This window comes from Aphelocoma coerulescens, chromosome 3 (genome assembly GCF_041296385.1).
Source record: "Aphelocoma coerulescens isolate FSJ_1873_10779 chromosome 3, UR_Acoe_1.0, whole genome shotgun sequence".
In the NCBI taxonomy this organism is placed as follows: Eukaryota; Metazoa; Chordata; class Aves; order Passeriformes; family Corvidae; genus Aphelocoma; species Aphelocoma coerulescens.
In genome coordinates, this window is record NC_091016.1 from 38,779,582 (window position 1) to 38,803,652 (window position 24,071).

At 34.5% G+C, this 24,071-nt stretch overlaps 1 protein-coding gene across 1 annotated transcript in view; it reads right to left on the reverse strand.

Moving 5' to 3' along the window:
• Positions 1-23,472, reverse strand: part of DNAH8 (dynein axonemal heavy chain 8) — a 120,052-nt gene extending 96,580 nt beyond the window's left edge. The window contains 19 exon segments of the mRNA XM_069008487.1: positions 766-882; positions 1,642-1,722; positions 2,654-2,841; positions 3,550-3,685; positions 4,378-4,497; positions 6,684-6,783; positions 7,266-7,342; positions 7,869-8,066; positions 9,001-9,147; positions 10,453-10,554; positions 12,283-12,390; positions 14,769-14,882; positions 15,228-15,404; positions 16,392-16,555; positions 16,914-17,103; positions 18,444-18,592; positions 19,427-19,511; positions 22,524-22,658; positions 23,281-23,472. Of these exon segments, the coding sequence (XP_068864588.1) occupies positions 766-882; positions 1,642-1,722; positions 2,654-2,841; positions 3,550-3,685; positions 4,378-4,497; positions 6,684-6,783; positions 7,266-7,342; positions 7,869-8,066; positions 9,001-9,147; positions 10,453-10,554; positions 12,283-12,390; positions 14,769-14,882; positions 15,228-15,404; positions 16,392-16,555; positions 16,914-17,103; positions 18,444-18,592; positions 19,427-19,511; positions 22,524-22,658; positions 23,281-23,472 (2,580 nt within the window).
• Positions 23,473-24,071: the final 599 nt, after the last annotated feature.

Here is a 24,071-nt window from a genome sequence, read left to right on the forward strand (position 1 = left end):
TCAGGTAGATCTCAGCCTATGCTGCACTCCTAGATTATGTTTGCCCAGGTGCAAGACCTTATATTTGTCCTTGTTGAAATTTGTAAGGTTCTTGTTAGTCCACTCTTCACACCTATTCAGATCTTCCTGCAGGGTGGCTCTCCCCTTTCCCACTCTGCTTGGTGTCGTTGGCAAACTTTGTCAGGGTACACTTGATGCCATCATCCAGATTACTTACGCAGATATTAAATATGGAATCAAATTAATTTAGAAATTGCATGAAAAATACCAAGACAGTAAAAGAGCACAGAGCAGCATGCAGAGAACTGTGAGGAAAAGGCATATTCTCCTTCATTATTTTATGGGCTGCACAAAGACGACACAGTTTCACAACATGCCTGCTATGAATAGAGTTCATGTTCCAAAGTCCTCCACTCAACAGTATTTACACGGAAGTACCTTTTATGCAGCTGCGCTCATGGACAAGCACTCAAAGACAGGCATTGACTCTGAAAATCAGAGTGAAAGCCCCAGAATCTGAAGACAAGGAGTGGAAATAGATTCTACTTTCTGGACAGAAACAAAAATCAAACATATGATGGCAATAACAGGAGAGAATCATTGAGTATAACCCTATTCAAAAAAACCTCCCTATTTTATAAAGCAACAAAATCTCTACATATGATACAAAAATAAGTACAGATTATATTCCAATATGAAAAATAGTATCCTAGAAATAATTTCTGTAAGCTTTTAGTTTTATTTATGTAGTGAGCAAGTGTGTACCTTTCTCAAAAGCTGTCTAAATATATGCAGAACTTCATCAGCTTCTTGAAAGAAAGTTTCCAGCGTCACAGATGACCAAGTCAACATGGTAAGTCCTTGCCTCAACACATCATCCATCTAAGCATAAAAATATAATTTAATAGATTTTAAAAAACCACAACAGAAAACAATTAAAACAAGTGCCATTATTATTAGAATCACTAATATTGTTTATAAAACAGAGTGGTGTGCAAGGGACGTTACAAGTTTCCAAGAAAAAAGGTCAAAGAAATCTATGCAATAGGAAGGAAGGGGAGGGTAGGGCATACTACAGCCTCAGTTTTTTTGTTTCTCACACTACTGTCCAACTTTGTAGTTACACAAACTTACACAAACTCTGCAACCTTTTGGTGTGACTACTTACAACCAAAAAGGGTCACATACATACACTTATAAATGTCTGGCAAAAAAAAAAAAAAGGCTTGTGGGATAGACAGCCTGCATCTCCAATAAAGCTGTACCTTTAGTATAGCATTTAACATCATAGTGTAGCATTCTATACCACTGAAGAGACTCAATTCACAAGGTTAATAACTCTCTCCAAGCAAACTTCCATGTTAAAGCCAGAGATTTGTGGAGGTAAATAGACAGCAAAAACCATATTTTTTGTTCTACTGGTCTTCTATCTCATAGGCACTAAGATTATTTGATTGTAATACACACTATTTGAGAACTGTATGAGGGATGCAATGTGCAAATTTTTAGTCTTAAAGGTCTCGGTAAAATTCGTTACATTTACAACATGCAGATCCATCTAAATATTTTAGAATTATAAATTATTACTAAGTTATTTTAACTTCTTATGAGGTATACTGAAATGTATGTAGCAATACCAACCTTATTCCTTTTTGGTGTTAGTAGATTTACAAAAATGTTTGGTGTTTTTTTACACAAATCTTCGTAAGACTGGACAAGACCCTGTTGATTATTAGAAAGGATAGTATCAAGCAGAGTATTTCAAGGGTTTCTTTACCAAAGCAAACAATTTGTCATGCAATCAAATCATCAGAAAAAGACACTGAAAGCAGCACAATGCTGTATTTGAAAACAATTGTAGAATTTTACACAGACATTACATACCTATGAATATCATTTATGGAATGTAATGAATTTGTATCATGCTATAGAAGGAAGAATGAAAGCCACTTTTGTACAACGTTTTCTTAAGGCACAAAGCCAGAAAAAGTATGATCTTCCTCTAGAACTAAGGACAGCTTGAACTTTAGTGACTGTAACTCACAATACCCTCTTAAAATTGAGTATCATGTGCTCCAGATGCTTAAGTCAGGTGTGAACTCAGTTTTAAATGTATCCTCTTGTCTTATGCCATATGCACACACACACGGAGAAATCTTGTATCATACAACTCATCCCCAAGATATAGGCTCCTTGAAATAATACAACAGCAGATACTACAATAGGTATAACAAATGTAACTTCTCTTGCAGGTAACCTGCAAAACTTTTCACGCTTTTGTGGCTCACCATATCTTCCAAACCAGATTAAGTACAATCTTTCTTCTCAAAAACTCTATAAAACTGCATTTTACTGATTTTCAGACAGTGAAAACTTTTTGTATAGCTTTAATTATTTCATGACCAAAGTATACTTAGTGTGCCACTGGGTATATGAAGTATATATTCTTATATTTAAGTATCTACCAGCTCACACAGCAGTTAGCACAGGGTTTTCAAATGAGATCTTCTATGCCCACCTGTGCATTCCACAAATTTATCTTAAACTACCTCTTACCCAGCTTTAGTCTTTAACTATAGAAAAAAATTCTATGATTAAACTCATTTTCTTTTGAATTTTTTTAAACAGCAATCATGATATGTTTCAAGTTTACCTCTAAGTGCAACTTGTTTGACTTCAGTTTATTTTCTATTATTGCTATCTTGACTGCTTGCTCTGGTACTTCCAGACCCAACTTTATCATACATTTGGTCTCTCGCACAATCTCTAGAATGTGGGGATCAAAATTAACCAGGAACTGCTCGGTTTTAGGATGACGCACAAATATCGTAGATTGTAAGGCTGTAAAGACATTCTAGTATCAGTTTCTAAGACAAAAAATTGTTTATGTTCTATAAATTATTATGAAATCAAGATTTCTAATACTACTATATAGTGATGAAGATGTATGGTTACTTGTGAAATAGCTTCATGTTGTTTTCAGTTAAAGAAAACATACAACCAACTTCCATTACATTAACTTCTGGCTTTGTATCCATGAACTAAACAAGCCTCAGATCCAGTCTTATTTGTGTCGCAGTTTTTCTCAGCCCAAGTTATAAAATTATGAAATTAATTTTCTATGGACCTGGAAACACAATGCTTGAATATCAAACATTTCTAGCCATTAAGTAATAGTTGTCCTTAGAGGGACTGGGGCAATGCAACCTTATGAATTATTATACTGGAAAAAAACCAGAAAGAGTTAATAAATAGTACACACAGAGAATTTAAATACCAAAGTTATCTGTGTCACTACTGTTAAATTTGTGTCACTACTGTTGACAGTCATCTGTTGAACAGTGTACCAAATCTGCAATCTTCCCCATCAAAACCAACTTTCAAGGTCAGTAAAGCACTGAGATTGTATTACTGAGCCTGCTAATTGGATTGTGATTAACCTGCATATTTTAAGGGTAAACGAGGCTTAAAAAAAGTATCTGATTTGATTTGTGTTGACTTACCATTCAATAATATTTTAAAGAAGCAAGTAAACATTTAATTACTTACAATATTGTAATTGTGACATTTCCTTCATCCACGCATTATGATAGACTACCTCGAACTCCACCAATACGTATGCAAGTTTGTTGTATGATTGAACAACTGCTTTACCTTCTGGACTTGCCAAGATATCTGAATGTTTCTATTAAAACACAGTACATTCAAATTAAAACTATATCCAAAACCACCCATAACACTTGGGTTTTTCTCAATTTAACTATTGTCCATACATAGTCTAAGTTAATACCGTGAATTATACTGACAGAGTTCTTAAAAACTGTGTCAATTATTTATGATTCAAATTTACGGGGCAATAAAGTCAGTAAGAACTTGTAAGGAATAAATACTAAATATTTAACACCACTAAGAGCAATTACTTTAATATACTGTCACAGACACCTGCAATTCACAGTGAAATGGATACTCAGTTCTACTCAAAGTGAATAACTGAAAATTTATTGTAAAAAATTCCTTTTTTAATCAGGAATAATATTTATGCCTGTTTTCCTTGGAAGAGATTTAGATGACCATTATTCACTTCTGAGGGAAATAGGAAAGTGAAAACCTCTCTCACATAGAAGATAACTTGGCAGGAGACCCTAGATGCTTTGTAGGTGAATCATTCAAATATTTCAAGAATTCTTCAAGATTTGTTTCAACTGAAATAGTCTAGTCTGTTCTATTCCAACATTACATCTTGGATCTACAACAAGGGTTACTGCAGAGCAGTATACACATACAAAGAAAAATGTTGCCTAGCATGTAATAAGTGACATAATCTACTGAAGTAAGACAGTTCACTGTTACACCTAATTTTTTGGCACATCAACTTACATGGAAATAGCTGATTGGTTCATTTACCCTTCTGAACAGCTGTCTCACCCACAATATCTTTCCTGCAATAGGTGGCATGTTTCGAGCAAGAGGAGGGTCATCTTTCTGAGCTTGGTAAAGCTACAGTAAGAACAATATCAATAAACACATGGATTAACAAAAATCTATTTAAATGCTAAACTGCTTTTTCTGGTACCACAGTCTCTTCCTCCTCCCAAAGAGAATAAATTCGTGTGAAGTCACACAGCAGTTCAAGGAGAGAAAAATGTATTTCTTCCCTGACTTGGTACACTTCAGAGATGCACACGTATCACTGCTGCTACCTCTCCTGTCTTCATTATCTCATGCTGTTTCTCAGCTGTGCTTACTTCTGACAGAGTCCTGAGTACACCAAAAGGCACTGTGAACCCAGGGGCTGAGCAGCCAGTATTTAGGACCAAGTCTGACGCCTGACTTTGAAGCCATCTGCTGTAAAAGCAAGCTGTTTAAGGAAGTGGTGGTGCGAGAACCCTTGTGGGGTTTTCCTCCTTCGCTTGGGAACAGGCCTCAGGAGAGGCCCAAGCTATATTGTTACCCGAGATCTTTTTCCTGACTAGAAACATCACCACTGTTCTTCAGACACACGTATCTGACTATTAGCTGCTCAGGATTTGGACAGAATGATTCTTGTGGGTCCCTTCCAAAACAGGATAATTTAGGATTCTATGATATGCACTTTCTACTAACTTCTAAGCAAAATGCATGCAGGTACTCCTGGATACACAGCCCATGCTTTTATCTGTGCCCAAGATGAGAAAAAATGTCCCCTGCTCAGTGAATAGCTATCTTACAATAAAAAACAAACAAACAACCCCCTCCCAAAAAACAAACAAACAAACCCCCCCTAAAATTATAATGTACAGAATTTGCATTGACAAAGTATTCAATCACTTTAGAACCAGCATTGCAGTAGGAACTACCTTTTATTAGAAATAATTTGCTTGGCAAAGATAAAAGGCAATCCAGTAATATCTAATAATTAGTTAGAACTAGTCAGTAGAATCAAGACATATTCTTTGACAGAAGAAAGGAGTATTTGTATCCACTCAACTTTAGGCATGCAGACGCAGGCTGTGACAACACAGACTCTGCAATGACCAAACTCCTCAATAACCAGCACATCTTCTTAACCCTACACTGTCTCCTGCACAGCCCCAACTAAAGAAATCCAAGTAGCTTCATGTGAGAGGAACTGACCTGGATGAAACCCTCTCAGTAAAGGTGCCTATTTTTCTTTCCCCTGGGAAAATACAGCTAAGGTTGGGCTACATGATTTTTTTATCAAGCAATGCTGCTGAAAATCTATTCATCTAATTAAATCAGTAATTAGGGGTTCAGGGATTGTTATATACAGTGCACAGGTAGGGAAAGGACACTGTAAAGAGTGGTTCAGAGCAGCTTTGCTAGGCTACAGTTGTAAGTCACTGTTTGGAGCAATAATTTTGTAATAAGTGCAGAGTTTATAGATATTGACTCGTTGTGTAAACTTGTATCACTGATCTTACAAAATGTAAGCATCTCAAAAAACCTTTTTCATCAGTCTGGTTTTCCAGACTCCCTTAATACTCATTGAAGAAAAAAATGGTCATTTGGAGGGAATTATTAAATCTTCAGGACATGATATAAAATTGATCAGATTAACTCACTCTAGAGTAATTCTTTCTTTTTCGAGTAGAAAGGGAGTTTGGACATCTAGTTCTGATGCAGATGTTTATTTTATGGACAAAGTAAAAGTTGACAGTCAAGTGATATGAGCAGTCCCCAGAAGCTGATTGTCATTTATACTTCAGTCATGGTTCACTACAAAAATCACAAAAAATGACTGTATTATGAACATAAATGCAATTTACCTATATTTAACTATATTATGTATTTTATACTGCCACAGCATTTGATAATAGCTACCTGTAAACGCAAATTAACTGTAGAAACCTCATACAACAACAAAATCCAGAAGATACGTGCAACCAATGTACACAGCCAGTAAAGAACATGCTTCTTTAAATTTAATTGATGAAGAAATAACAGAAAATATTTTGGTTTAAAAACTAAAATTGTGATGACGAATTTGCCTCCAAGAGTAATTGTGCATATTGTATTGCCCACACACTAAGGCCCGTTTTCTGTAACAGGAAAATAGAAGTATGATAAACTGAGCATTGGGAGTAAATTATTGAATAGGCAGAATAAATAAGAATTATTCATATTAAAATGCTTGCTCCTATATTAACATGAGGTTTACAACTTACTGAAAGGAAACAAAATACCTTTTTAGTAGCTTCAAGATCTGCTACATAGTGTTGAAGAATACAACCAACTGTACGTGCTATTTCTTCTTGGAGGCATGGCATATTCAGATTTTGAAACCTGTATTAAAAATTAGTACCCAAAATGACATTTCTAAAATAATAATTTTAAAAATTTATTTTGGTGTATATGAACATTACATAAAGTTAAATAAGCAAAAATCTAGGAAATGCATTTGAATGTAGAAAACTTTTTTTGCTTTGAGGAAGTTTAAGGAAATTGAAAATTTCTACCCTGGTGGATATTTAGGTGTTGTTGCTTAGTATTTTTTAGACTTTTCCTTTAATATTCTATATATATATAGTGAATATATATATTCACTCTTGTGTATAAAAATAATCTAGTGAAATTAAGAAACAAAATATATTGATTCCCATAAGAAAGCTAAAATATGTATTTTATCATGATTATGTGGTTCAGAAAATCAGTAATGAAAAATTCTTAATCAGGCCCTTTGTTCTAAAACTCACTATGTTGTTTCAATTCTGCTAATCCGTAATTTCAAGTTCCTATAAAATACTTTAAAACGTAGTTGCCAATACCTTTGAAGTAACTGAAGTGAATTCTGTGAAGACACAATTTTCCGAAAACAGTTACGCATAAAAGTCTGTAGCTGTGTCTAAAGAATACATAATTCAGTATGTTTTTTCTGGTCAGAGAATAGTATTTTGATGATATTTTCTTAACATAGTAGCATTTGAAATTGTTACTACTTAGAAAAATAAAAATAGCAGCCTTCATCAGTCTATGCTTAATATAATTAATAAATAGCTAGTTTCAGTCAAATAGTTTCTAAACTGTCATACAATTCTATGAAATAAACAAATTAATTGCAGCTTTGTTCTGTCCAAAATATAACCACATTTCTTCAGGCTAATAAATGACTTCCACATAGAACATTCTCTCAGGTCTCATAATTTTTGTCATTTTGGCTGCAGAGTGACAATCATCTGTGAGGACTGTTTGATATACTTTACACCTTCTTTTGAAAGAAGAAGGAATGGAAAAAGCTTCCCTCCAGACAAATACCAACTCCATGCTCTTTGGAAGAACAATGTAGCCTATTCACAATCCAAAGTCTCACTGACATTCAGTTCCATAGATTTGTCCCCAAGTAAGTTATAATAAGTTATAGTATTACTTACCTCTAAACGTTCAACTTCTGACAAGAATTTCACAAAATCCACATCAAATTCTGTTACTTGTGGATCAAGGGTGTCATATGGTTTCTTTTGAAAAATGTGGTAGACATTTTTGAATTTTACTGCCATAAGATCTATACCTTCGATTGCACACAGAGTCAGTGCATTAAAATTCTGTTCTATGGCTATCATCTCCATTATCTGAAATAAAGATATTATATTCATGCTCAAAATGAATTATTTGTTATTTCCTCTATAAACTAAAACCTGAGTTAAAAAAAAATAAACAGCAGCCACTCCTCTAGCTACTGCATTCACAAATGCGTTGTGTCTGAGTCAAGTATCTTCAATAAAGCATAGTTAATTCAGTTTTCAACATCAGCTCTCACCACAACCCAACACAAAGTAAAGTAAGCTTTGTTTTTCTGAATGATAAAAAGGGGGGTTTTATGTTTTACTGCTAGAGCCAATAGAATATTATAGAAAAGGAGTTAAAACATGACACGTACATACTGATGACAAAAAGGTATCTCAAAGAATAAAAAAAAACCAACCCTACAGATTAGTATGTATATTGAGTGTTGAAGAAATACATCAAAGACTCACAGAATTCCTACCTTGTGATGATTATCATCTTATCCCTTGTCTGACCTTATTCTGCATCAAGAATGACCTACTATCTTTTCCACGCAAACCCTAAGAATGTTAGCTTAAAATCTCTTCACTGCCATTACCAAGCCTAACATTAAGACCACACAAAGCAGCAGAATCATCTGAAGAACTGTGTTTGGCAGTAAACATGAGTTTTCAATCTCATTCAAAAAAAGAAAAAGTGTGTTATTTTTCACATAATTTTAAACCTCCTAAAATAATGATCTGAGTCTAGATCAATCCGGTTATTTCTCTCCACACTAAGAGAGATAAATTAACAAGTTGAGAAGGCAACTGTGCTGTAATAGCATAAAGCATTGGGATGACTTTCTCTGTGGAAGTGCCTAATTTCTCTCAACAGAGAGTTACAAACTCCTTTACAGGATGATTAAGAGCATATATGTTGGCAAGCATCCACTTTGTAAACTGTTCTTTGGAGAGACGCTTCTTCTTTACCAATAATAACAGCACACAATATACTCACTTTTTCTAATCTCCTACAAAAAGCTTCAGATTTTCCAAAAATGTACATTTCTGATACTTCAAATGCCTTTTCTCCTAGATTTTCCAAAATCTCTTGCTTAGCTTCATGAAAGCATTTCTGATATTCTTTCAACAGACATATGCATTCCTAAAAAGTGAAGGAGTAAATACCGTACTCATTATGCTGTGCTTATGAGTGAGGGCTTAGAGTGCTCAAACCTATTGACAATCCAAAGTCGTTACTTATCACTTAATCTGGTTTTAGTCAACAGGCAACAACAACTTAAATACAGTGGTTTTCTTTCAGTATCTGTAGAAAATATTTGCAGCATATGAATGAACATACAATAATACAGTAGACTGAACCAGAGAGTGGTGGTGAATGGTGCTGCATCCAGCTGGCAGCCAGACACTAGTGGTGTCCCCCAGGGATCAGTGTTGGACCCAGTCCTGTTTAATATCTTCATTGATGGTCTGGATGAGGGGATTGAGTCCACCATCAGTAAATCTGGAGATGTGGGTGCCAGGGTCAATCTGCTGGAGGGTAGCAGGGCTCTGCAGAGGGACCTGGACAGGCTGGATCAGTGGGCTGAATCCAACAATTTGATGCTTAACAAGACCAAGTGCTGTGTCCTGCACTTTGGCCACAACAACCCCTGCAGCACTACAGGCTGGGGACAGAGTGGCTGGACAGTGGCCAGGCAGAAAGGGACCTGGGGGTACTGATTAATGGTAGACTGAACATGAGCCAGCAGTGTGCCCACATGGTCAAGAAGGCCAATGGCATCCTGGCCTGTATTGGCATTAGTGTGGCCAGCAGGACTAGGGGCAGTGATTCTTCCCCTGTATTCTATGCCTTTTGGGGAAGATAGGAACTCAGTAACTGAGGCATGGAAAAGGAGAAGGCGGAAATGAAGTTAACATTGGCAAGCAGTATCCCCACATATTTATACATGCAATAGCATATTGTATACCCTTAATTTGTTCTTAATAGATCACCATCAAATGAAGAAGAGGAAGACTATCTTAGTATTAAACTTTCATGATACGCCAAGGAAATCTTGTATGGGAAGCTACTGTAACAAAGTCAGGGTCTACTCAAATACCAGATTCCCTGTGGTAGAGGAAGATTGTACCATATCAGAGGTATCCTCTCTTCCATAGTCCCTCTTCCTCAAGGTGGAAAAATGTGGAGTATTAATTCTTTGGTTGCACATATGGCAAAGATGCCAATTCCAAGGTCAGTGACAGACCACGCTGATAAAGATGAGGCCATTGTAATTTCAACAATGCCCATGGGCTAGGAATTCTTTGGAAAACATCCAAAGCATCATGAAACAAAAAGAGCCAAGAGGTGCGAAGCACTTGATACATATTGATATGGGCTTCTTTATGACATCAGCAGGTAATCAGTAGGTTTGACATGTCAATAATAAAACACCAAAATACAAACGTTGATTTTTCCAATGACTGTTGGTGTCTCCTGATCCCAGACTCCATTCAAGCCAGCATCTGTAATATATGCTTTACATGTTGTGACCATTTGATTTGTAACCTAGGGCAGACAAATGAAAAAAAGTAGGTCTCAGGCTTAACAGGAAATTTGCCTGTTTCACAAAATCTAACAAAATTCTCACATGCATGTATTAATACTATCAGATTGAAATAAATTTCACCTGTGGAAATAATAATGGCTAAATAATATATGCAATATGTACAACAAACACCCTATAAAAACCCTGAGAACACTCCCAGAAGTATATTTAAGTCCCAGGACGTATTTGTAAGTCCTAAAATTTCAGCAATACATATACATAAACACACAATGTCATCAATCAAACTTCAAGAACAAAAAGAATTTATTGAATTACAACTATTCTTCACTTACATTGTTATCTTAACACTTTTCAGTCTTATTTAAAGACTTCCCTTAAGGAATTTTGTATCCTAGTATATGTCTTTACCTTGGTTTTCTGTGGCTATAAAAAGGAGAAAACATTCTTCTACTTCTCAACCACAAAAAACCAAACTTAGTAATGACATAAAGAGAGAGAGAAGTATGTGCAGATATAGAAGACATATCACAGAGGACAGGTACAGGTAGATAAATTTTTTGTCTATTAAAAAATATGAACAATTCAAAATAGTTCTCCTGACATGAGAGTACTGTAAAGCAGGTCTTAAGTATCCCTAACTGAAAAAAGACCAAAAACTGCCACACCAAAGGCAGCCTCAAACTTGAAGAAAACGACTCATGAAGTTGGAGATAGGACCTCCAGTGTCACCTCTGATGATCATTAAATGGAAACAAAGAGTAAAGGGAGACCTTAAACGACTGGATTAAAACACAGATTTTTTCCTTGCTATTTCTTGGCATAGCTTCATGTAACCAGTTTTTTATTAGCCTTTGCAGTGAACTATTCACTCCCTTAGGCCAGTAAATAATAGACACTAGCAAGAGTTAATATACAAACATGCAAAGACCCATTATATGACAGGCAATGTATACCTGATATATGAAAAACAGCCACAGACATGAGTAGATATAGATTTGAAAAAGCACATACTTCTTAATATCCCAGTTCAAACTGAAATATAACAAAACTTTATGCTGAACCCAGGGGTGTAAGGAAAGAAAAAGTGTGTGTCTATGTAATGAGGGTGTACTATGAATTTCCCCTGTATGCTTACTGCAGGTGTGTGGTTTACTTATGAAGGATTTCTTTGTTATAAAATCATTATACAAAGCATCTTTGCATGCAGTGAATACCTGGATTCTGCAAAAGACATGGGAATAAACACACAGTCAGTCTTAATTTCCTCTTTAAGGAGGTAAAGTTTATGATCTGAAATTCAATTGAGTTTTCAAGTATGACTTGCTTCGGAAAACAGGAACCTTTTGTCTTTCCCACTTTTTGGAGGAACAGCCTGGTCAGACTGATGGCCATCTGCCATTAGTTCTTCAAGGCTGAGAATAAAAGAGCCTTTGTGGATTCTGTGATTTAGGAAACAACTAATCAGATTAATTTAGATCAGAAGATTAATCAAGAATATAAAAAGTTAACACCAATAAACCAAGAATAAACAAAGTTCCTTTCAGAAGAGAAGTCTGTAATCCAAGTTTAGTCCTCTTGTGATCAACAGAGTTGTCTTCCTTTCCCATGCAGAACTCCACTATTTACTATCATTTTTAAACAAATGTTCTACTGATTTAAACTAAATTAAATTTGCTTCTGAAAAATCATACCATTTTTAAAATTATTATTTTGCTCCATATACTTACCTTTATAAGCAATGATGTAATTCTCTCAGAAGTATTGTAATATTTTGAAACACGGTGAATCATTTGTACAGCCTTTATCAAGTTTGGTATTCCCTGTGTCATTGATACCTCAAAGCAGAGTTTCAAGAAAAAATTTACTTCCTATTCTTAACAATTATATTTCTATTCTATTGGCAACTTCTAAATTATATCTTTCCCTAAGTCACATGAATCAATCTTTAAAATGTCATGTCGTCTTACCAAAAGTTTTCTTATGAAAAAAGACTAACCATGCTCAATAATATTTCAAGCCTCAACTAACAAGAACAATTAAAAAGTTTGATTGTTGGCTAAGAAATCAGATTAAAGATGTTACAAGACAAGAATAATTGTAATGTTCTATTTTGATGAACAAAATTGAACACTGGGTAGCATTTTTTGGTACAATAGGAAGTATTTTTCCAACAGCAATTGTCTGTGATGTTGTTTTCCTTCAGGTAAGGCTGCTAAATGTACTTTCATTGTGATAACAATCTCTACATAAAATGTTTCATTCAGATACTTCATAAAACTCGTGAAATAATTGTCACAACATTGGTTTCATTAACGAATGCCTAATTCTTTCAACTATTATATGAAACATCTAAATCTTTCACATATTTTGTGAAATCAGTGTCCATGTTGTTAAAATCATACTGCAGCATTGCAAGTACTCGGTAGCTCAAACATGTCTAAAGTATTGGTGGGGGGAAGTAAAACATTATAATTCATTAACATTATCAGGGACTTGTCAAAGTTGCAATTCAGAACATAAAGAAAGTAATTTTGGCTGTCACCCCTCAATGGAACCAAGCTCCTGTAATTAAATTTGAGTTGCAAACTCAAACTGTGAATAAACATAGCAGGCATTTGCATTTAGCAAGAGTGTGAAAGAAATGCTATATGACATAAAACAACCATCTGTGTCCATGTTGCTCATCACCAACACCAGCCCTGAAATGGAATCAGGAGACTCTCAGTCTATAGGTTTTGTTTTTCAATCCTTGACAAAAAATAAAACCGTGAATACTAGACTGTGTAGAAATTTCTCTGACTCAAAGCCTCAAGTTAAATATTCAGTCTGAATTTTCATGTATTAACCTACTTCACCTACAAATGTCACTGTGTGATACTGCATACACCAAATGCTATTTTATGCACACACCAAATATCATCATAAATCCACATGTACTCCATTCTTTAATCACTAATATGTAAAACAGTTGTCCATACCAGATACTAAATTCAACTCTACACAGAATGAAGGTCTGTTTAAAACAAGATATATTTAGCTTAGAAATCACTGTTCTTAAGCTGAATATCATAGAAAATCCTATCTAAACTTAACTTGATCTCAGGAACATTATTAAACAGAAATTCATATGTATCCAAATTGTTCCAGACTAAACAAAGAACTCTAATTAAGTATCCTGTATTAGTAAAATTATGAACTCTTTAATGGGTTTGCACATACTAATGTGTGTCTTTATTTATGATACAAAGAATTTTATCTTCATAACACCTATGAAGTAGCTCATCATTATGGCCTGGTACCTGGCACCCTCTAGTGATACCTTGAAGAGCTGAAGATAAACAGCTTAGTGACTCTGCTTATCATACTTGTCTCTTACACTACTCCATGCAATATGAGCTCTGTGTCATATATTATCTGAGTCCTTTTGCTTCCCCTCAGTTAAAATTTGGTAGTAGGATCCTAAGCTGCCAGAGATTCAAAAGAAACGCAGCACTTTCTGACAGAGGGCACGAGGCATATAGGACCAAAACATGAAGGACTCGAAAACAAAGGACAATGACCATTTTTTTTCTAGGGTGTTTACTCCTTTCATCCTATTCTGCAACAACCATTAGGAAAATACACCTGTTATAATAATTCATAGTTATTATACCAAATGACTAATACCTTAAACTAGAACTGAATAGGGTACCTGGGCAACCAGTTATCTAAACTCTGACTAGCTGACTAGAAGCAGATAATACCATATTCTGTATTAAAACATTGTCTTACCCATTCAGGACCTTATTAGGTTTCATTACTTTCGATATAACTGAAATTTTGGTATTTTGGTTACAGTTATGTGATCACTGACACACATGGAATTTTCAGGGCAAGACCTATTTGGAGATTTTTTTTAACACAAAATATGTATCTGCTTTAATTGCTTTTAAAGATAATACCAGCAGCAGGACTGACTTAGTATGCAACCATATGTATTTATGCTTATTTACTAAATACATATCTCAAAATACTTTATTTTATGAAATATATAATAAATTAATGCTTCTACACTTAGCTTGACAAGCTTTTAGAAAAAAATCAGAAAAACTAGAAATGTAAATTAGAAAAAAATACTTTTAAGTAAATATAAGGAAAGGAAGATTTATTTTGCTCTGGAATTTCTTTGTAAATACCTAAACTATGCATAAAGAATGATGAAAAGCATACTTACAATATCAGTGGTATAAAGTGGCTGACAAACTTTTTCAAGTGTGCCTAGGTATTTCACATTATCCTTTGATTCATTTGCTGCATCTGTGATTTTGCTATCTAATTCTTGCCATGACTAATGGGAAAAGAGTACTGTGAAAACCTTCATACACAATGAACTATTTCTTTAACTTGCACTCATTTGTCAGAAGTAAACTTTGGTAAATGAATTTTTAAGAAGCATGGTCAAAGCAGGCAATAAAAGTTAATTTACTGTATTTATTATACATATGATATATTTTATGTTCAATTTTGGCTGTATCCCTGAAATGACTAGTTCTTTGTCAGAATACATTCAGCACACAAGCACCATACCTAAATTTTCCTCTTTTAATTCTCCTTGGCAAATCTTTTTTAGATGAAATAGAAAAAAAAACCCAAAAGCATAACATTTATAATAAAAAACAGCACAAAAAATTACCTTTAGTATTTTAGAGTGTGCAACTTTCAGAACATTAATAACAGCTTTACAGTCTTGTCCTTTGATCTGTTCAATAATAAAGTTCAATTTAGCGGATGTATATTTCCAGTTCTCCAGCTCAGTCAGTGGACCTGAATCCTTAGCTTCTCTCCTTATCTGCTTGCTCTCAGTCAGAACCTGCAACCCATTTGAAAAAAAATATAAATGAATCAAATGTCTGCTACAGCGAATAGACAAGTCATTATAGAGAAGAAATGCTCTTGGGGAAAATCACTTAGAAAGGAACAAGCTTGCAGTTACAGACACCTGAAAATGGCTCCCATTTGGAAAAGCATTCTAAGTCTGAATTGCACTTAGTCATATTTTTAACTGAAATTAAGGCAATCAAAACATATGTTCAGCTGCTGTCATACCCTGGGTGAATATCACTACATACAGGTATGTCTTTCTTTAATCAGAGCCTATGGATTGAAATGCACCAAATGTAACTTCACTTGTCCAGAACTTTGAAAACTAGTTTAATAAAAATGTTAGATATCAGATATAAATGTATCCATCTGCATGTTGATAAATAAGCAGTCAGCTCTTTTTACATGTCTTTTACATTTTTATTCTTGTGAGCTAAACACACTAAATATAGTATGCCTTGTAAGAAGAGTATCCCTGCCTACACAGATTCTGTATTTTGACAAAGGATTCTCTCTTTTTCATGGAAGTCTCAGATGCTAATATCTTGGATAACTGAGACTTTACCATGCAAGACTTACACAGGATAAAAAATGCCCTGCTGGGCCTGACCAAAAATCTTTCTAAGAGCAGTATTTCCCACAAGGAGTAGCAGCAGAAACTTAACAGGTAATGTACAATTAGGTATGCTCTATATACATATGTGGTCCTCACCAGTGTTATTAGTCCTGCAACCCTCTGTTCTCTTCTTGCTATTTGTGTATTAACTGTTCAAAACTCTTATTCTTGCTAGACCGTAAATTCCGAGGCATAGGGACTATCTACGTAACTTCACTTGGGCATAGAAGGAGAGCACCTGTCTTAATTTGGGTGGAGATGCAGCTGAAGCCTTTGGCTAACTTCAGGCAAGTCTCACATATAATTTATAAAAATTTATCCATATTCATGCTGAATTGATGTGTTAAAACAACAACTTACGTGTTCAATTTGTCTATACCACATCATAAGTACTTCCTCTAGCTGGTGAACTGTGTCATAATTGTCAGCAGCTGCAGCTATTTTATCAAAGGTCTGGAGTTCAGAAAAATTAATGTCATCTATTTTTTTCAACTCAACCGTTCCTTCAATGCTTGCTGCAGCACCTGAGAAAAGCACAATTACAATACAGAACCAATTAAGACTTTAAAATAAATTTCCACCAGTCAAAGAAGTTTAAATTTGAAAATATACATCTGCAGTCAGTGTTGTTTCAATATAATAGCACTTTACTGCACTCACATAAAGCAGAAAATTTTGATTTAAATGCAGTGATACTCCTTAAAACTAATGTATCACTATTTTCTTAACAAAAGAATCTACCCATGTATCCACTATGCAAGTAATTCATAATTTTATTTTTCCTTGAAGAATGTGAAGAGTTCCTTATCTATGCACTACTGCCTTTAAACGGAAATCCTTAAGTAGATTTCCTCTAGCTTGTTTCCTAAATGCAATGCTTACCTCCTAAAAATGAAATGTATCTGTTAATTGTTTCCACAAAATTCTGCTTGTCTTTTGTATCCTCTTTGGACTGACCTAAAGTACCCCAATTACTTGTTGCTAGGATAGCAGGGAGAAAAACCTTTTCTATTACATCCTTAACACCAGGTAGGAGTCCATTAGTAGCATCCAAAATACCAAAGGAAATTTCCTGCAGTGTAAAAAAATTATTGTTATCAAAGCAGTAACTTACACTAGAAACAGTATTAGAAGTTCAGTTTATTTTTATAAAACCACTCCAATATGCCAAACAAAACTTTAATTTAAGGAGAGAAAATCATTGCAGAAGACACCTCCAGTGTGCCTGTAAGATAGTGTTTTCAATAAAAAAGGAAAGTCAATAATTATTTAGTAGAGGTTTTAAAAGCTGTCAGGTTATGCTTTTGTTACTTCAGTTATTTCCCTGTCACACACAGTTCGGAGATTTTTAAACAGCAGAAAAATGTTTTCACCCACAATTAGGTACTAATCCATGAAATGCAAGTAACAAAAAAATCTCTGAATGGCCGTATCTGAAATTATACTAGAAGCAATTATCTGACTGAACATATATTACTTTGAAACAGGTTAAGCATTTTCCTACTCTCCAAAACAAAACTTTACAAGGTCTGACTATTTATAATATTCCAGTCTTTTAAATGTCCTTCAAATAAGCAAGTATTAACATACATCACATAGCAAGCTTCCTAGAACATAAATTTCCTTTCCTTATCCCTTCAGCATTTGGAATTAATTTGGGAGGAATCTGATGCAAAAGTAATATTTATGACCAATATTAAGGCCCTTGATAAAGACAGATCTTGTATCCTACTTCTAATAGTGTTTCTTCTCTTTCACATTCTTAGCTCTCAAAAGGAATGGAATATTTTAATATGAAATATAAAGCATGTAAACTAATAATGGATTTTCTGTCTGAAGAATTTGAAGTAATACCAATTATAAGATACATATGTAAAACTACTTGTTACCAATTTACAGTCCCTTAAGCACTGCCCAAATACAAAGACGTGTAGCTATGAACAATAATGAATATAAGAATTTTGTCTTGTAAAGCAGAAAATCTTATGCCACATAATTTACACAGGACAAATGTGTATTTTGTATTTTATTTATCAAAGACACATAAACCAGAAAGGTACAGGTAAACTCCTGTACCTTTCCTGTACCTTTATTTGGAATAAAGTCTTCTCGGTGTTCCTTGTAGTTTAGGGATTTTGATCACAACTAAAACATATTTAGCGGTTTTAACCTCTTCAAAAACATCAAGGAGAATGAGAAATTATCCTAAATGCTGATTTCTTTAACAATAATCCTGTAAGACACTGAATTCAAAAGTATTTGCTGAAGCAATACAGCTATTCATTCTTTACCCAAAATGGAGAGCAAAGCAGTTACCAGTAACTTTAGCTACATGACACCAGTGAAAAAAATAATGAAACAGGAAATAGCTGCTTTTAAAGCTTTCAGTTTCTAAAATATATGAGAGAGTACCTCATGTATAGTTTTTTCATTTATGGAGGTGTCATTCTTATAGCGAACAAAATATAAGCATAGTCCTGTGATTTTGTCTGGTGTCTTCTCCACATAAAATTGTGAAATTCTTCTTCCTTTTACAACACCTGGAATTATTCGACCACACTCTGAAAAGGAATTTCATAGGTATGACTCTTTTAAAAAAGTGAGGGTATCATAAAATGCTTAAAATCAATATAAGGAAATAAAATTGAACCTATAAATCATTTATTTTCTTCTTTTGTAAGAGAACAAACACCAGCATAATTTGTAACTAATTAATCATACTACTAGGAAACTACACCAGATGTATAATATGTACCTTACGAACCTATTTTGCCCCATTGTAATGCACTGAAAAAGGGAATTTGCTCAGGCCCATCATTCTGGAACAATTTGCTGGTGACTAATGTACTTTATTTTCATTTATCCTACCAAAAAGGATGTCAGGTCTAAGTGAGAAAATAAAGACTATGAGATGGCCTTGGGTTCTCACTGAATATATTCCTTTGGAATTTGATAGCTCAATATAAATAAGTAATGGAACAATATGTGCAGTGATTAGAGAATCATTAGGGACTTCAGACATTAAATTCTAATTCTCTACCACGCATGTGAAAACTGAAAATTTTCAAATATTTATAATAAATGCAAATTCAGAGACAGGTTTTATGAAAGTGCTTTCTAATGAACTGGGGGCAAAACTCCCGTACGAAAAAGTCAAAACCAATTCAGTATTTCAGGAAAACTTCTCATAGCATTTCTTCCAGGAATGGCTAAAATGTTTTCCTAAACAATTTGACTTGAAGCAAGCATTTAAAATATGAATTTTCAGTCCTCAGAGCAAAAGGTTGCAAAATTCTGAAAAAGCAAAAGCAGATTTTATTCTGAGAAACCTCAAGCAAAATGAACAACAGAACCCACTATTACATCTGGTTGTAGAAATATTGCTAAACATTTACCTACTCCACGTGCATCTCCTTCTTGATAGAAAATTTTCAATGATTTTCTCCCTCCCTTGGTAAAAAAGGAATCAAAGGCATCGAACTGTTCAACAGAAAAGTGAATACTTGTTATTCAAAATATTTTTATGTGCCTTTAAGACATGCAAAACTAATTTAACCGTGCTCCTGTTTAGTTTGTTGGGCATGCAATGTTTATCCTCAAATATTGTGAGAAGATAAAACTCAACATAATAGATACTTCAAATATTGCCTTAAGCACTGAGCCTGCACACACTGGTGGCCCAGCTCCTGGCAACTGTGCATTAAACATTTATGGGTCATGTCCAGTAACACAGAGACATTGGAGGATAGTCTGTCACTCACAGAGATCTCTAAGTATCACCTTGAAGTACCTGGTCATAAGAGACTTGGAAACACACACAACACTTTTGCATGACTTGACATACCCTGCTATTGCTACTGTACCCCTTAAATTCTGTAGAATATTAATTCATATAAGAAGAATAACACGACATGTGAGCATTTTATTCTCAACACATGAATAGCCCACATTGGCTCTGAAACCTCTTCATGATGACAAAGGTTTTGCTGACCTCTGGAAGGACAGTGAGATCACCTCTGAGGGAGACCATGCCACCCCACAAGTAGCTGGCTGTACCTGTCAATAAACTGGCCACCCTAAACCACTACAGGTCTCTAGATGTCCGTTTTGATTTAGTCTTGTTATACAAGGTGCTGAGGATAGTGAGAATGCAAAGCTTTGAAAAAAATACTGTTTGTATATGGATTGTCATTCTGAAGAACTTGCCTGAAATAACAGCTAGGGTTTCCAAAGTCTGAATTTTCAAACAGCCCTAGAAAATTTGTGTGTCCTGGTAAAACCAGGCTGTGTGATTTAACCAGAAGTGAGCAAAGCTCTGAAAAGCACTAAAAAAAGACAAGAAGATACTGAATGATCTGGTCAAAATCCAGCTTCTTTCACAGTCTCTGTAGTTATCTGCAAGGATGACTAACTCAACAATATGTGACTGGGCATTCAAAGTGTCCAACTGAACAGCTTAACCACGGTAATGAGTCCTCCTGTTTCCTCCCCATCAAAAAGAAAGGTCAGAAGTTTAGCAAGCAAGTACGTGTGGAGATGCATCACCTGTTCAGGGACAAAAGATACACTTCTAGGGGTGACATATTTCTTATGAGCATGGTTATTTTGCTCAAAATAAACAAATATTAAAGCTGAATCAGAACAGCAATAGGAAAATTAGTAACACCCAGGGGGACAGAATTTAAAGCCACTCTTGTGAGAAGACAACATCGCATGAAAACAAAATTTAAAAAAAGCAAGCCTGGTCTAGAAGCACATTTCACTTTGGTTAACAGGCACTAGTGAATAACAAGGTTAAAACAGAGAAAAATGCATTAAAAAAACCCACCCCCAAAATAATGAAAGAAAAATTGTTGAAGTGCTGAAAGTGCAGTGACAAAAAACAGGAAAAAATTCACTACTACAAAAAGCACTCCAGCTTGTGAGGAAGAGGACAAACAGTAACTTTTGGGCTTGTATGATTCTACACAGGAGGTAAAATGTGGGCTGTACCCACAGCTACTGGTTCTGAAAAGAGCTTCTGTTTCAAGTCTGTGTGGTACTCGCACCCACTGAGTGAATACATATGCAGGCTAACACTTTGAAGGGCAAAACCCAACTCATGGGTGTCAGAGACATGTATATGGGAATTTATTAAATGACAATTTTTTGAGGGACAATGTTGACACAGCCCCAACAGCTTGAACTGTTTATAAATAAATTAAAACTGGGAGCAGGAAAATGTCCAACCACAAAAACTCTACAGATGTTCCTGGTGACAACCAAAAAAAAAAACCAACACAACCCAAACCCAGACAAAAATAAGCAAAGAAACCAAAATCAAATACAAAAAAAAAAACCCTCAAGAACCCAAAAATTCCCAACTTCTCAAGTGTCTGGATTAGTCAAACTTGGTGTAGAACAGCAGCTTCACATGGAATCAGAATGATTTAAAACTATGTATCATTTAGAAAACAGGAAAAAGGGACAATTCTTAACACACCTCTATGTCGCATAAGCAGAAAAAAAACCAAATGAGGCTAAGTACATTTTGTGACATAAAAATATCAATAAACAAACAAAACCCAAACAAATTTGGATTAAGACTACATTTGGCTTGTAACTGCACAACTGAAGCTCTAAGAATTTATTTGCTTGATCAAAGGAGATATTATCTGGCTGAGTTTCAAATGCTCAGTCAAATCTCTCTAACAGACCAAAATAACATCAGATGCAACAACAGTCAAATAACAACAATGCAATCAGAGAAGTCAAGTCATATCTTTTCACAGCAGCAGTACTGACTTTTGATAATCTACTAAAAGTACAATTTAACTGTTTGCTCCTGATTGTTTAATCACTTTGAAACATCATGAAAGACAATGCTAAAGACACAAAAATAATGAAACCTTTAAGAAGTTCCACAGGTTTGGGATCTGTATACTCTACAAACCCACTTAACCCAATCTTTTAAACATCCCAACATAAAACTGAAATTGAAATGGTTTAGTGGGTCTTTCAAACATAATTATAGATTTAAATGGTGCAGGATTAATCTTCCTTCTTATTACTAGTAACACCTAGTTTTCAAAATGTTCCCATGAAGACACACATTTTTGCAGACTCTTTGGAATTTCAGTGAGAACTTGCTTAACAAACAAAAATGATCATAATTAGAACACAATAATGTCAGTCTGAGCTAGATGAAACTTGTTGGAACTGGTAGAGGTGAAAAGAAACCCTTTGATCAAAATAACAGCAGTATTTTTATTTCCCTTGAGGTAAGAAAGATGAAAAAGCCACAACCAAAACCCTAGGGGATATTCACAAATCTGTCAGGAAACTTAGCTGAAAGATTTAGTCAGGTATCCTTTTAGACGAATTGTGTGCCTTAGTAATCACATTTTATGGCAGAAACAGTCAAAATGATGGATAACACTTCGTATCAAAGGGGTAATTTGCTACATATTTTAACTAATAATTTAAATCAACAAGCTTACAGAACAGACTCACCGAAGGGACGTCCAGCATGAGTTCTTCCACAGCTGGTAAGTCTAAGCCTACCCCAGCACTGAGAACTTCAAATATGTATTTATATGAAGCATTAACTTTTGCTCTTCGATTTTCTCTTGCTGCTTCATATTGAGCCTAAAACATTAAACAAGTCTTTCAAGATAAAAATACACAAAGTAATCACAACAATGACCTATTAACTACTTAACTTGCAACTAATGATGAAATCTACTGTCTAGTATTTATGACTACATAAATGGCCTAATCTTTAAAAATACCTAAATTTTAAGAGGCTAACAGAAGAACAAATTATAAAGTATTATTATAAGACATGAAGTCAAATCTTAGGATATGTCAAGGAAAAACAAACATTAAGAATAGTACGGCTAGATTTTAAGATTTCTATGTGACATTAACTGGTTTCATTGTTCATGGTCAAAATTTCAATTTATTAAAAGCATACAGAAAGGTTAAAACATCCATTTAAAATAAAGTGTGGGTAAATATTTGCAGGAACTAAGCCGAGTACAGCTTTGCTCCAATGTAAATTATTCAGTTAATATCTCCTGCTTCCTACCTCTTTTACCTTAAAATTTTAAAATATTACAAACACGGAAAAAAAGAGTCACTTTCTCCCAGAAATAGTTTAGGAAAAAGTCTAAACAAAAATAAAATAAATAAATAAATTTAAAATCTAAACTAATGATTAATACAAACTGAATTTAATAATCTGAGGAAAGAACCAGAAGCTTATAACCTTTCTTCCTCTGAAACTTTGCACGCTCGGAGCTCCACTAGGGCGGTAAAACCTAGACAAACTTTGACTTCCAAAAGAACGAGACTCTTGAGAAGAGGAAAGGCTGGCTACTCGTTGAGCAGAGTGAGAAGATCTGGCTACATCTTCTCCAGTGGTTGAACCTTTTTTAGTATTTTTTTGTACCCCCGCCATTCTAAAATCTGAAATTTGAAAAAAGAAGATTATGTTTATAACAATCCAGACATTTCAAGTCTACCTTTTCCACCATCACAAAACTGACTTTCCAGTGAATTAAATATAAATTTAATAGTCTCATCAAGTTGTCTTCCTGTTCTTAAAATTCCACACATTTATATACATTTTTATGATAGCTTACAAATGTCAAGGTGAAGATTGAGACATTTTTTAAAAACAATTTCTCATACAGGTGTGTTTTGTGGCGTGAATGCCTTTCTATATAATAAATATGTTTTAAAATATAAATAATTTCAGTGCATATCTGATTACTGAGAAGTAGAAAAGGTTTCGAATACAAATTACTTCTTTAAATTTTAGTTGCTAAGATATATACACAAATTCAGCAACTGAGCTTATAAAAAGACTTACATACATAGAAATTGCTATTCTACTCATTGTACTATTACAATAAGGATCAAGATAACTATTAGGAATTCCTTAGTAGTTCATTTGAGGCCTATGGGCGGCCTACCACTGCTGTAACAGTGTTCTATACTCTCTTAGACACTATTACATGATTTGGGAAATAAAAAGTCAAAGGTGAAGCTGACATG